Here is a 13,937-nt window from a genome sequence, read left to right on the forward strand (position 1 = left end):
ACACACATCCTTATAATAACATTATAAATATTACAATTAAAATTGCTAACATTTTAGCATTAATTTGGGTTAACTTCTAATTTCAAGTATAGAAAATTAATTATTTTGGGATCGATAGATGGATAGATAGATAGATAGATAGATAGATAGATAGATAGATAGATAGATAGATAGATAGATAGATATTGAATACATGAACAGTGTGGCATCTTGCTATCATTAATTTTGAAATCAGATAATAGTGATAATCTTGATAAACTTAATTACATTAATCATACACACATCCTTATAATAACATTATAAATATTACAATTAAAATTGCTAACATTTTCGTATTTGCTCTACCATGTATATTCATCATTTATTTATTCAGTATTTTAATACACAATATACAATAATCACCTTACAACTTCTGTTCCGTTCATTTACATACTAATTTTAAAATATTATATAGACATATGCATAATAATATTTTCACTATCTGGTTTCTACCTCTATTCTATTTCTTAAAAGAACAAATCTTATACTTGTAGGTATTCTATTTCTATCCATCATCTTTTTTCTCTTTTAGTATTTCAATTCTTGTTGACTTTTTCGCATGTTTTCCATACTCCTTCCATTTTCTCCTCTATTTCCTGGGTTTACTGTTCATTTTTCATTGTCATTTGATGAATGACCGAGTCTTCAGAGAAGGGCAATATACAAATCTAAATCTAAATAATAATAATAATAATAATAATAATAATAATAATAATAATAATAATAATAATAATAATAATGAAAAGCATCATTTGAAGTTCTGGTCTCACAACTATATCATGTATCAAGTCCTTTATCTCCCTGTGGTTCTTTGTTATAGTTTCATGAATACTTTGAAAAATCAATATTTCCTGTTGAAGCATCCTGTCTTATTTTGATGAGTCAAAAGGTTACTCAATGAGCTCTCAAACTCTCAGTTGTCTATAACATCAAAAAGCCAGTATTAAAACAATTTATTCAGTCCCAAAATTATTCCTCAGGATGCACACTATTTATAGTTCTTTATTGTCCTCAGCCAGTCAGTTTACTCCTTCCAAATTTTCCTTGTTTCACCTCTTTATGTAGTTATCAGACAACAATTATTATGTTCAACATTAACTCAATACTGCCTATCTTCAGGGATCGGTCCCACCCAGAATGGGGGGAGGATGCTGCTCTGGTAGTGGAAGTGGAGCTGCGTGTGCAGCTCCATTACCACTGGGCATACACACACTAGGCACGTGCAACCGGCACAATTTAAGTAAAACTTACTGGTTTTTTTACTTCCGCACATGCACAGAAGCAAAGAAATCTGCAATTTTGGCCCAAATCTCGCTGCTGGAAGGATGTTCACATGAGATTTCAGCTGCTGCACATGCGCAGCAGCCGAATCTCACTGCGGCACCTAGAGAAGCAGCTGGAGCCAGCAGAAACAGCGGCCTGTCTGAGATCTGGCTGTGTGGCCTGCTCTAAGCTCTCCCGCACCACAGTCATCTCTTGGCACATGCAACGATGGTGCCCCAAGTGAGTCGTGGCCTTTATTTATTTATTATTGGATTTGTAGTCTTTGGGAGCAGCACTTTGCTCCCGAAGGCCACGACTTGTTCAGGACATCATCACCGCGCTAAGAGATGCCTGCAGCATGGGAGAGAACAGAGCAGGCCACGTGGCTGGAGCTTGGGGCCACCTGGCTTGCTCCCCGCACCATGGCTCCCTTTCAGGAGATCACACAAGCACCAGAGCAAGGCAAAAGGGAAGGGCCAGGCGGTCCACTCATGGCATGGCGGGTGGCAGCACAGTGGAGCAGGCAGTGGGCAGGCCACTTGCGATGGAGCTGCTGCTCATGGAGTGGCAGAGCAGGCAGCCTGTTCATGGCGGAGCCTCCATAGGTAGAGCAGTTCGGGCAAGCAGATGGGCCGTTTGTGGTGGAGCTGCTGGTTGCGGAGCCACCGTGAATGGTGCAACAGAGCGGTGGGGCAGGGAAGTGGATGGGCCACTCACGGTGGAGCTGCTGCTTGCAGTGCAGCAGAACTTCCCTGAGCGGCGCAACACAGCAGGCGGCAGATGAATGGTGGCTGTTACTTACCTTACTTTGGACAGTTTTCAGGCCTTTTTGCTTCCACGCATGCGTGAAAGCAAAAAAAATTCCTGGAAATCTCTCGCACGTGTCCTTGCATGAGATCAGCTTTTGTGTATGTGCAGAAGCTGAATCCTGTGCCAGGCATGTGCGTGCCAGGCGTGCACATGCTCCCACCAGGTGGTCCGCCACTGCCTATCTTGTATTTGGTTCTCATTGTATATATTCCTATTTTCTCCAGTTTCACCTTATCCTGTTCTTTCAATAAAGTACCTATGCATATAGTCTGTTTTATTGAAAGATAGATGGGTTTAGCTGCATATTGAGCTGCACACAGATTAATGTGTAATGTGGACAAAACAGTGAAACAGCAGCTACCCAGGAAGTGGGAGTTAGGTTAACGACTATACAGAGGCCTAGTACTCTGCCAACACACTTACCTGCATATGGCCATACAGCAATATACATAGACGAGCATCTCCAGAAGCCACTATTTCACAGAGCCAGGTGTCTTCTCAAATCTCTAATTCTTCCAAACACTCATCAGCAAGTAATGCACTTGCCATTTCCAGGGCAAAGGCTGAAGCTGCAAAAGCATGAGCAGCCTTTGCTGAAAAAGAAATGGAAATAAAAAGAGAGAGAGCATGGTTAGAGACTGAAATAAGCTGAAGGAATGCAGCAAGAGACACCCCTAGAAATGCAGAAAGCCCTTTTAGAATTGAACCTAGAGCAGCTTGCCATAGAGAAAGAAGTATCAGCTTCCACAGCCAAAGTCAAAGCCCTAGAAAGAGCTGTATATTCTGACAACAAATGCAGTAAATGTAGCAATATGTTTTTCCAGAAGCTGAACCCCAAGATCCTCTGCAACACACTTCAGAATATGTCTATCCAGGCCAAGCAGCAACGCTCAGTTCAATGGAAAAGAGAACCTTCAAGAAGCAAGCCAAAGATGCTACTCAGCACCACTGTAGGCTAACAACAAGCCTCAAACGTACAAATCAGAAAGCTCTAAGCAAAGCTTGCACCTCTGATAACAGACCCCACACACCCAAGGTGTTTGAGCCTGCAAATTATCCTATCCAGCCTTCACACAGGAGCATAATAGAAAATAATACCTGAAACCAGAGACATCTTAAAGATATGACTACACAAAACTTTTTCACCACAGCAATGCACAGTCAGCTAATCAATAATAATAATAATAATAATAATAATAATTATTATTATTATTATTATTATTATTATTATTATTATTATTTAGATTGGTATGCTACCCCTTGCCATACACCTTGCCAAGTTCCTTGCATGACGTGAGCCAGTCACACAAGGACTTGAAAAGTTTAATGATCATCCTGAAAGTTATAGAGCCTGGCGATCTTCCTTTCCAAAAGCCATCAGAGGCTTAGATTTGTCATGTAGTGAAGAGATAGATTTAATAGTAAATGGTTTGGAATCAAATCTACTGAGCATACAAAATGAGTCAGGACAATAAACATAAACTACCCTGAAACTGGCCTTAAAATTATCTAGGACAGACCTGATGAGTGCTAGATTCAGCAGAAGCTGAATTCAAAATACTTGATAGCTTTCCCAAAATACATAACAGAGCCTATCAGAAACCTAGGAAACTTAGTGACCTACCGATGGAACTTCAAGTACCTAAGACAGAAGGAGACTTGCAAGGACTTGCATTCCTTGACACATCCAGAGGTGTCAACCCTATTGTATAAAGTTACCCTATAACTTACAATAGCAGTGGATCACACATGGCTTCAAATACAAAAAAAAGTACAACATTCCATTTCCCTTCTTTGTTTTTGTGGACTTCTTGTGCCAATAAGCTAAAACAAGAAACGATCCTAGCTTTGACTTCACATTGTCATGTGCTGTTCCTTCAGAACATAATCCTCGTAAGCCTCCAGTAACAGTCCACAAAATTAATGGGACTCCTCCAGATTCCCTTCACAGGTCTGCCAGCTCCTCCCACATAGAAACTGAGATCAGAGATCTTGGTAAGCATGTCTTCTACACCAGAATCCAAGGGGTGGATTCTAAATATTTTCTACCAGTTCTCTGTTGTGGGTATGATTTATTGGTCATATGACTGAGTGAGCATGACCAACTTAATGTCACACCCATGCTCACTCACATGATCCCACACCAAACCACAACCACAGGAAAAGGTAGGAAAATCTCCCCTTTAGCGGCCCCACCTCACCCTGCCCCACTTGCCACCCCCAAGTTGCAAGTCGTGCATTTTACCAGAGACTGGCACATCTCTCAGCCATTGCGTGCAGGGAAACACTTTGCCATAGTAAAGAAAAACTTATCTTGAGCAAGTGAGCATCAGGCAGTTGGGGTGAGCAAGCAGGGGCCAGTTTAGGGGTGTTGCCAGCTAGAGGTTGCTACTGCTTCTGTGACCCAGGCCAAATTATTGCTAACGGTTCTCCCAAACCGGTGTGAACCAGTAGTAACCCACCACTGCATAAGCCACATCCTCTCCTAAAATGCAAAGCCTTCAGGGAGAAGTCCATGGAGAACTGCAAAGATTTCCTGAAAGCAAACAGCATTTGTTACAAGTGCTGCTCATGAGTCCCCACTTTGCCAATGACTGCGAGGTCAGTGAAAAATGCATGGAATATGGCACCCAGGGCCAGCTCCATGGACCTTACAACACACTTACAGTCCCAGTGAACATGACAAGGAGGAAGGACACACTGATACAATCACAACAGAAATCAATGTAAAATGCACAGGAGTCTTCAAAGTGATTGCAGGTGGCAAGTCCTGCTCCAAAATCTGTTTAGTATGAGTCTTCATAGCAGGCCAAAGTGACAAAGCCATTAAGATTCATGCCATTCTAGATAACCAAAGTATCAGGTCTTTAGCCAACTCAAACTTTGAAACCTTTGGCATTAAAGGCCCCAGCACTCCGTATTCCTTAACATCCTGTGCAGGAATTGTGGAGATGGCGGGGAGAAGAGCATCTGCTTACATAGTCAAGTCGGTAGATGAGGAAACATGGCTGACTTTAACAACTCTTATTGAATGCAACCAGATCCCTGACCATAGATCTGAAATCTCTACAGCAGATGCAGCAATTCATAGCACATTTGAACTTCATAGCACATTTGATACCAGAGCGCAATTTTCAGACTCAGATAGTCTTACTCCTAGGGAGAGATATTTTATGAGTCCATAAGCCAAGAACTCAGATAAATAGTCCCCACAATGCTCAGAAATTAGGCCTAGTGTGGGTCATTATATGATGTGTGTCTAGGTAGCATACACAAGCCAATCTCTGTTAACAATATGCTTACAATCACATTATAAAATAGACATCCTCCTATTTTTCAGCCAAGCCACAATTAATTCCTCTTAAAGGAATCACTGCACATTACCCATTTGCCTTGTCCCTCCATAGGCCCCTTTAATGACAATCTCGCCTTTAAGGTGCACAAGGCTTCCAAAAGACTAAGGATGACAACCGGGTGACAATAACTACTAACAACAAACTCTCTTTAGAAATGACAGAGCAGAGATTAGTCAAAGAAGATACTGACCCCTCTTGCCTTCATATCACAGAGGCAATACCTAATTAACAATAAAGGACAAGCTGTAGCCTGCTCCTTGCTACAGTCTCCATCTATGCCACAGGAGGTTGAACAACTAGCCTTGTGGTGTGACTGGAACAATCTAAAACTGAACACACTCAAAACCATAGAAATGTTAGTAGATTTTAGGAGAAACTCGCCCATCCCACCACCTCTCACCACACTAGACAACACAGTATCAATAGTAAGGACTTTCAAATTTCTAGATTCTATCATATCTCAAGACCTAAAATGGTCACCTAACATCAAAAATGTCATCAAAAAAGCACAACAAAGAATGTTTTTTCTGCACCAACTCAGGAAGCTCAAACTGCCCAAGGAGCTGTTGATACAGTTCTACAGAGGAATCATTGAGTCTGTCATTTGCACCTCTATAATTGTCTGGTTTGGTTCTGCAACCCGCAAGACCTACACAGACTTCAGAGGATAATCAGAACTGCAGAAACAACAATTGCTACCAACCTGCCTTCCATTGCAGACTTGTATACTGCACAAGTCAAAAAAAGAGCTGTGAAAATATTTACTCTCCTCTCTCATCCCCGACATAATCAGAACTGAGTCCTTCGGAATTGGGCAGCATAGAAGTCAAACAAACAAACAGTTTCAACTCCTACCCTCAAAACGTCGCTACAGAGCATTCCACACCAAGATACAAGAACATTTTTTTCCCAAGACAACTAGATAAAGAACAGTTTTCTCTCTCTGCTAAACAAATAATTCCCTCAACACTATCAAACTATTTACTAAGTCTCCACTACTATTACTACTAGTTTCTTTCCAATCATTCCTATCATCCATTTCTTCCCACTGTAACTCCTTAAGATTTTCATTAATATTGATTGTTTCCTCATTGCTTATTTGACCCCTATGACAATCATTAAGTGTTGTACCTCATGATTCTTGACAAATGTATATTTTCTTTTATGTACACTGAGAGCATATGATCAAAGACAGATTCCTTGTGTGTCCAATCATACTTGGCCAATAAAGAATTCTATTCTATTCTGTTCTATTCTTCAGAACCTGTGGACAACACCATAGCTCAAATGGCGCATACCACAAATATCATCAAGCAAAAAGCAATTGAACCAATCTTCTGCAATGTATTCCATAATTTCTGTTCAACAGAATGGTGCTGGATATACATTAAATGACCTCAGCAATTCTAAGGGAAAAGCTAGCAATAGGATGTTATATTCCAGACTTAGTTTAGTGTTAAGTTCCCAGAGGTCTCATTGGGAACTGCAGTGACAGTACCTCATTGACAACCATATCACCAAAAATGCAGTGGTAGCTCAGTTAATGCTACCATCTCAGAACTCAAATAGTTGTATCTGTTGATACCAAACAGGGAGTGTCATGCCCCAACATATAATCTTTATATACTGATGTTGCTCTCTAGCCCAATCCCTTTATCCATCAGCCTGCATGCTCAAAACATGCTGGGAAGTCAGACTCCACTTTTCTTTAGCATTTGGAGAAGACAGAAGCACAAAGAAGAATCCATCTTAATCTGTGGCACATAGTCAACCAAGGACAAACCCACATAGAGCATCGCTGGTGAGATTTAGATTACTTGTATTTATTAATAATTATGTTCAGCAGTAACAGCCAGTAAAAGCTCAGTACGAACTAAGCCTAGCAACAAAGGTCCAAGACAATTTAAAAAAGCTTCTTCCAACACATAAACACCCCCCCAAAAAATCAAGGAAGCAGTCAGTCCACTAGAAGTAACGGACAATAAAGAGAAAGCAGAACTGCTCAACAACTTTTATCGCATCTGTTTTCATGCACAAAGAAACAACAAAACAATGAGCTTGTATCACAGCTGCAGAAATCAAAATTGAAACAAAACACTACTTTAATAAAAATACAGTAAGAGACCACCTATTGGAACTCAATGAGTAAAAATCACCAGGACCAGATGGACTGCACCCCAGATTCCTAAAGGAGCTTGCCGATGTCATCACTGAACCTCTGTACCACATCTTTCAAATATACTGGACCACAGGAGACCTACCAGACCATTGGAAACGAGCCGGCATGGTCTCTATTTACAAAAAAGGCAAAAAAACAGACCCAGGAAACTACAGACCTATCAGCCTATCGTCTATTCCCGGGAAAATATTAGAAAAGATAATCAAGAAACAGATCTGCCACCATCTTGAATCGAACAACGTAATAACCACCAGCTAACATGGATTTGTCAGAAACAAATCATGCCAAACCAACCTCATTTCATTCTTCGACACTGTGACCAAATCAATTGACCAGAGAAATGCATTGGACATAATATACTTAGACTTTAGCAAAGCATTCGACAAGGTGGACCACAACCTCCTACTCTCCAAAGTAAAGAAGAGTGGGATCAACAGTAACACAACAAGATGGATTGAAAACTGGCTTACCAATCGCACCCAGCGAGTAGCCCTCAATGGGACTAAGTCCACATGGAAAGAGGTAGGCAGCGGGGTACCACAGGGAACAATCCTAGGCCCAGTACTCTTTAACATATTTATCAACGACCTAGACTAGGGAATACAGGGGGAAATAATTAAATTTGCACCAAGCTGGCGGGAGCGGCCAACACCCCAGAGGATAGGCTACAGAAAGATCTAGACAGACTTGTACAGTGGGCCAAAATGAACAAAATGAAGTTCAATGTAGAGAAGAGTAAAATCCTGCACCTAGGCAAAAAAACCCCCAAAACATGCATACAAATTGGGTGAAATCACACTCACCATAAGTGACTGTGAAAGGGATCTTGGAGTCTTGGTGAATAACCAGCTAAACATGGGCCAGCAATGTGCGGCAGTGGCTAAAAAAGCCAACACAATCCTAAACTGCACAAACAGGGGGATACACTCCATGACCAGAGAGGTAATAATACCACTCTATAAGGCCCTGGAGTCTTGCATCCAGTTCTGGTCACCACACTTCAAAAGAGATATAGAGACTCTGGAAAGGGTGCAGAAAAGAGCAACTAAAATGATAAAGGGACTAGAGACCAGGCCATATGAGGAAAAATTGCTGGAACTGGCCATGGATAGTCTAGTAAAAAGAAGGGCTAGGGGGGACATAATAGGTACTTAAGGGGTTGCCACGGAGAGGAGGGGGTCACACTATTTTCCAGGGCACCAGAGGGCCAGACGAGAAACAACGGTTGGAAGCTGACCAAGGAAAGATTCAACCTGGAGATAAGGAAGAACTTTTTGACGGTGAGAGCGTTCATCCAGTAGAACGGCCTGCCAGCGGAGGTTGTGAACTCCCCAACTTTGGACATTTTCAAGAGGAGATTGGACTGCCATTTGGCTGGGGTGCTGTAGGATTTCCTGCTCAAGCAGGGGGTTGGACTTGATGACCTGTAAGGTCCCTTTCAACTCTAATAATAAATAAGTTAAATAAATAAATAAACAAATAAATAAATAAATAACTGCTATCTTGTATTTGGTTCTCATTGTATGTATTCCTATTTTCCTCAGTTTGACCATGTCCTTTTCTTTCAATAAAGCATCCAGAACTACACACATGGTCTGTTTTATTGGAGGATAGGCGGGTTTAGCTGTATGTCAAGCTGTATACAGACTAAGGTGTAAAGAGGACAGAATAAACTTTTGGCCACGCTTGTTATTTATATTGCTTTGATTCTTACTCGGCTGATCATTAATGTTTTGTTCATTAAGAAATTATGTTTAAAATTCATAATTTTAATTAACTTATTGACTGTAGGTATTTGTATAATATTTTAATTTCCATTTGTTAACTGTCTGGAATCTGTGGCAGATTTGGTGGGATAGAAATAGAAGTAAAAAGGAAATGTCATTAAGCATGGCATAAGATCCCATTTGTTAACATACAGTCACGAGACCTGGTTTGGATGAAATAGGAAATCATAATTACTCATGGTATGAATGACCATCAACAAGACTTAAACTCATATATTCTCTATTCATTCTTTGATGTGCTTCAAAGGAAAAACATAAATATTTGCTTTTAAATGAACTATTAGCACTGTCACAGCAAAACGCTGGGAATGTTGGCTTTTGGTTTTTGAGCAGTTATTTATTAATTAGAGCAGGCGTTTCAAACTCAATTTCATTGAGGGCTACATCAAGGTTGTGTTTGACCTTGGGGGGCTGGGGAGCATGGCCAATTTGATGTTAATCATGTGGTGGTGGTCTGAGCACTGTGGTGCCTGTGGTGGTCTGAGCGCTCTGCCAGTGAAAAATGGGCTCATGATCTTCATTTTTGGCTGGGGACGGCCTCCTGCAACCCTCTGCCAGAGAAAATGAAGCTCAAGAGGGTCACATCCTTGTGAATTCTGTTTTTGGCTGGGATAGCCTTCTGCATCCAACTGCCAGTGAAAAGGTGGCTCTCCTGAGTTCTGTTTTCACTGGCAGAGGCACTGCAGGCTGATCCTTTGCTGTTTCCAAAGGCCCTGTGCGCCAGATCTAAGTACCCCACTCATGGGCCTTGAGTTCAATACCTTTAAATTAGAGTTTTATATTATATGTATGAATTAAGCTGGCTCTTAGGGCTAGAAGAAACTGTTTTAAGCATGCATACAATACAAGAAAAGCTGTTTCTCTTGTCTTTCAGCATATCCAGAATGGGTGGAACATATTAATGATACCGAAAGAGATATTGGTAGTGAATTCCATTGGCCATGTATAGCTGCAGGCAAGCCTATTCCAACAATCCGGTGGCTGAGAAATGGATTACCGGTAGGATTAACTTACTTATGAATCACAAAATATTATCTTTAATGGTTAAAAAGCAATAATAAATTGATACAATTCTTTTGATAAATAATGTCCAAGTGAAATAAGTTTTCAAAAATGAACTTTTACAGTTCATGTAAAATACATGTTTTAGAAAAAATACAGTGTTCTGTCTGGGTGCCCCCAGACTTCAACACCAACTGGAAAAAACAGCCAGACACGCTGGTAAAAGCAAAGGCACTTTATAGTTTGAAAAATAAACACAGAGAAAAACCTGTTCTTCCCAACAGGCAGACTATGAGGCTTCACAGCAGAGTCCTGACGACCAGACAATACAGCAGACTTCTTGCTGGCACACACACCACTGTAGAGAATAAGACCCATGCCTTTCCCCCCAAGGTTTCAGTCTTCAAGGCCACAAGCCAGAATCAGAGACGCCAAAGATCACAGCCAGGTCCCAGGACTCCCAAAGATAATACTCCACAATACAGGAAGGGTGGGTCTGCCTTTTCAGCCTTTCTGGGGAGAACCACACCCAAACCCAGCTGTTGCCTATTTAGGGCTGGAAATACCTGGCTAATTGTCCCCTTCATTGTGCTGCTCTTCTCTGCCTGAGATCGATGATGGCTTGTGCATTTTCATCTAAGGACTCCAGGCTGCTTGCTGGGTAGAGCTCCACCCCGGGGGACTCAGGCTGTTCTCCCTCTCCCTCGGCCTGATATTCCTCCTCCCCGTCTGCCTGGGCCTCCTCCTCCTCCTCCTGTTCCTCATCCTCCCCCTCTGAGCATGGAACTGGCAGAGGGTCAGCCGTTCCCTGAGGAGCCTCAGATGGAATCACAACATACAGTAATTGTATATTTCTTTTGGATTTAATTTTTTAATTTTTTTCTGCACCATACAGTAAAAATATACATCAAAAAACACATCCTACATGCCTAACATTATTTATATATGGGATTTTCTTATCTGATAAAAAACATAGTAAATAAAAAGCTTTTCAGAAACAATTACTATATTTTTCGGTGTATAAGATGCACCCAGATTTCAGAGGAAGAAAACAAGGAAAAAAGTATTCTGAACCAAATGGTGTAGTATTATATTGTTTAATAAAATACCAGTGTAGCAGAATACTTTTTACAACCATGTATACTTTTTACAAACTTCAAACCTGACAGCTTCAAGATTTGTGGACTTCAGCTCCCAGAATTCCTCCACCAGTCATGCTGCCTTAGGAATGGGAGTTGAAGTCCACAAGCCTTAAACTTGCCAGGTTTGAAGACCAAAGTCAAGTTTCACCAAACCCAGCTTATTTAACCCCTATGACAATCATTACGCATTGTATCTCATGATTCTTGACAAGTGTATCTTTTATTTTATGTACACTGAGAGCATAGGCACTAATGGCAAATTCCTTGTGTGTCCAATCACACTTGACCAATAAAGATTCCTATTCTACTCTACTCTACTCTACTCTATCCTATTCTGAAACCTTGTGTAAAACCTTAGATAATCTTGAAAAAGCTAAACAGGGTTAGATGGGATTCTGCTGCTTACTTGGATAAGAGACTACAGGGGGAAATTCTAAATATAGACTCCTACCAGGAAATAACACATAGGCCAGAAGGTAATGGAAAACCCCCCCAATTTCTCCATTGTTTCCAAGAAAATAACCTAAACCCGTCCATGTGATCCTTCCTAGAAGTGGTGCCCCATTTTGAAGCCTTGTCTGCTTTTAACCACAGGCATTCCCAGGCGCGAGTCATTCCCTTTCACATGTTTTCTTTGACCAAATTCATGGAAAATGCTTCATTTCCCAAATTACCAATAACGAGTTCCTTATAGAATGGTTCTGGAAGAACCTATGTATTTTTTTGTTTTTCATACTACACAAACACGTGTCACTCTATTTATAAACCGTGTCCTTCTAAGATCAAAGTTCTTTTATTTCTGAGCATAATCCATTCTTTAATCTGTGTCATTGCTGCAGCTTGGTAGTAAAGCTCCCAATTTGGAAGTCCAAACCACCTCTTATTCTTGTATCTAACTAATCCTGGGTCTCTTCCTTTGCCAAATAAATTTTGGCGTCAAACTCGGCCTAGTCAGCATTTCTAGATAATACAGTCCATTTATCATTTAAGCATATGAATTTTGTTCACCTGAGTCCTGGCAACAAGCATCCAGCAGAGAGATGACTTTTATTGTGACAGAAATCATGGTTTTAAAGCCTTGTTCAAGCACACCCCCAATCTCACATCTCTTCCATTGAAAGACATTGAATCCCCACTCCCAATTTCCCAAGATCCTTTGCCTTTATACTCCTGGAAGTGACATCACACCACAAAGAGGCTAAGTCAATACACTAATACCTTTTACTATGCAACTCCTCTCGCCTTCTGAGCAATATTCTATAGCGAGGGTCTATCTACTGACTTCCTACTCTAATGTCTTCCTCATCCTCCAACTGGGACCACTCCTCTATTGTCATATCAGCCCCCTCTAGAGGCTCACTCAGGTCACTTTCTCCCTCACTCTTACTCTCTACTTCAGCTGGCAACCACCCTGGCCCAGGGTATCCAGAGGAACCTGGCTCAGAATCTGAGATGACCTGAAGTGGACAAGGAGCACTCACAACAACAGTGACAATGGACATCCTTGTCTTGTTCCTTTAGTGATATCCACCTTGTCAGTCATTTCGCCATTTAATATTATGCTTGCTGTTTGTTGCTTGGCTGCATAGCTAGAGGTATAACAAGCAGGAAGAGGGAGATTGTGATCCCGCTATATAGAGCGCTGGTGAGAACACATTTGGAATACTGTGTTCAGTTCTGGAGACCTCACCTACAAAAAGATATTGACAAAATTGAATGGGTCCAACGACGGGCTACAAGAATGGTGGAAGGTCTTAAGCATAAAACTTATCAGGAAAGAGTTAATGAACTCAATCTGTATAGTCTGGAGAACAGAAGGAAAAGGGGGGACATGGTTGAAACATTTAAATATGTTAAAGGGTTAAATAAGGTTCAGGAGAGGTGTTTTTAATAGGAAAGTGAACACAAGAACAAGGGGACACAATCTGAAGTTAGTTGGGGGAAAGATCAAAAGCAACATGAGAAAATATTATTTTAGTGAAAGAGTAGTAGATCCTTGGAACAAACTTCCAGCAGACATGGTTGGTAAATCCACAGTAACTGAATTTAAACATGCCTGGGATAAACATATATCCATACTAAGATAAAATACAGGAAATAGTATAAGGGCAGACCAGATGGACCATGGGGTATTTTTCTGCCATCAATCTTTTTTTTTTTTAATAAATATTTTTATTGAATATATACATTAAAAACAGGGTACAGAAAAGCAAAAGGGATATATATAATATACATTCTAACATTTATAATTTACTTGTATAGTACACATAGGTGGGGAGGGAGAAAAGAAGAAAGGTAGGGGGTTGGGGAAGAAGGGAAAGAGATATAAGGGGAAGAGGGATAGGAGATTGGAGCAAAA

General features: G+C 40.8%; 1 protein-coding gene across 4 annotated transcripts in view; it reads left to right on the forward strand.

Moving 5' to 3' along the window:
• CNTN1 (contactin 1) overlaps window positions 1–13,937 on the forward strand; it is a 760,044-nt gene that overhangs the window by 383,104 nt on the left and 363,003 nt on the right. For all 4 annotated transcript variants that reach the window (XM_070755541.1, XM_070755544.1, XM_070755542.1 and 1 more), the window contains one exon: window positions 10,309–10,433. In XM_070755541.1, the coding sequence (XP_070611642.1) occupies window positions 10,309–10,433 (125 nt within the window). The remainder of the gene's footprint in view (window positions 1–10,308; window positions 10,434–13,937) is intronic.

This window comes from Erythrolamprus reginae, chromosome 6, assembly GCF_031021105.1.
Source record: "Erythrolamprus reginae isolate rEryReg1 chromosome 6, rEryReg1.hap1, whole genome shotgun sequence".
NCBI classification, from domain to species: Eukaryota; Metazoa; Chordata; class Lepidosauria; order Squamata; family Dipsadidae; genus Erythrolamprus; species Erythrolamprus reginae.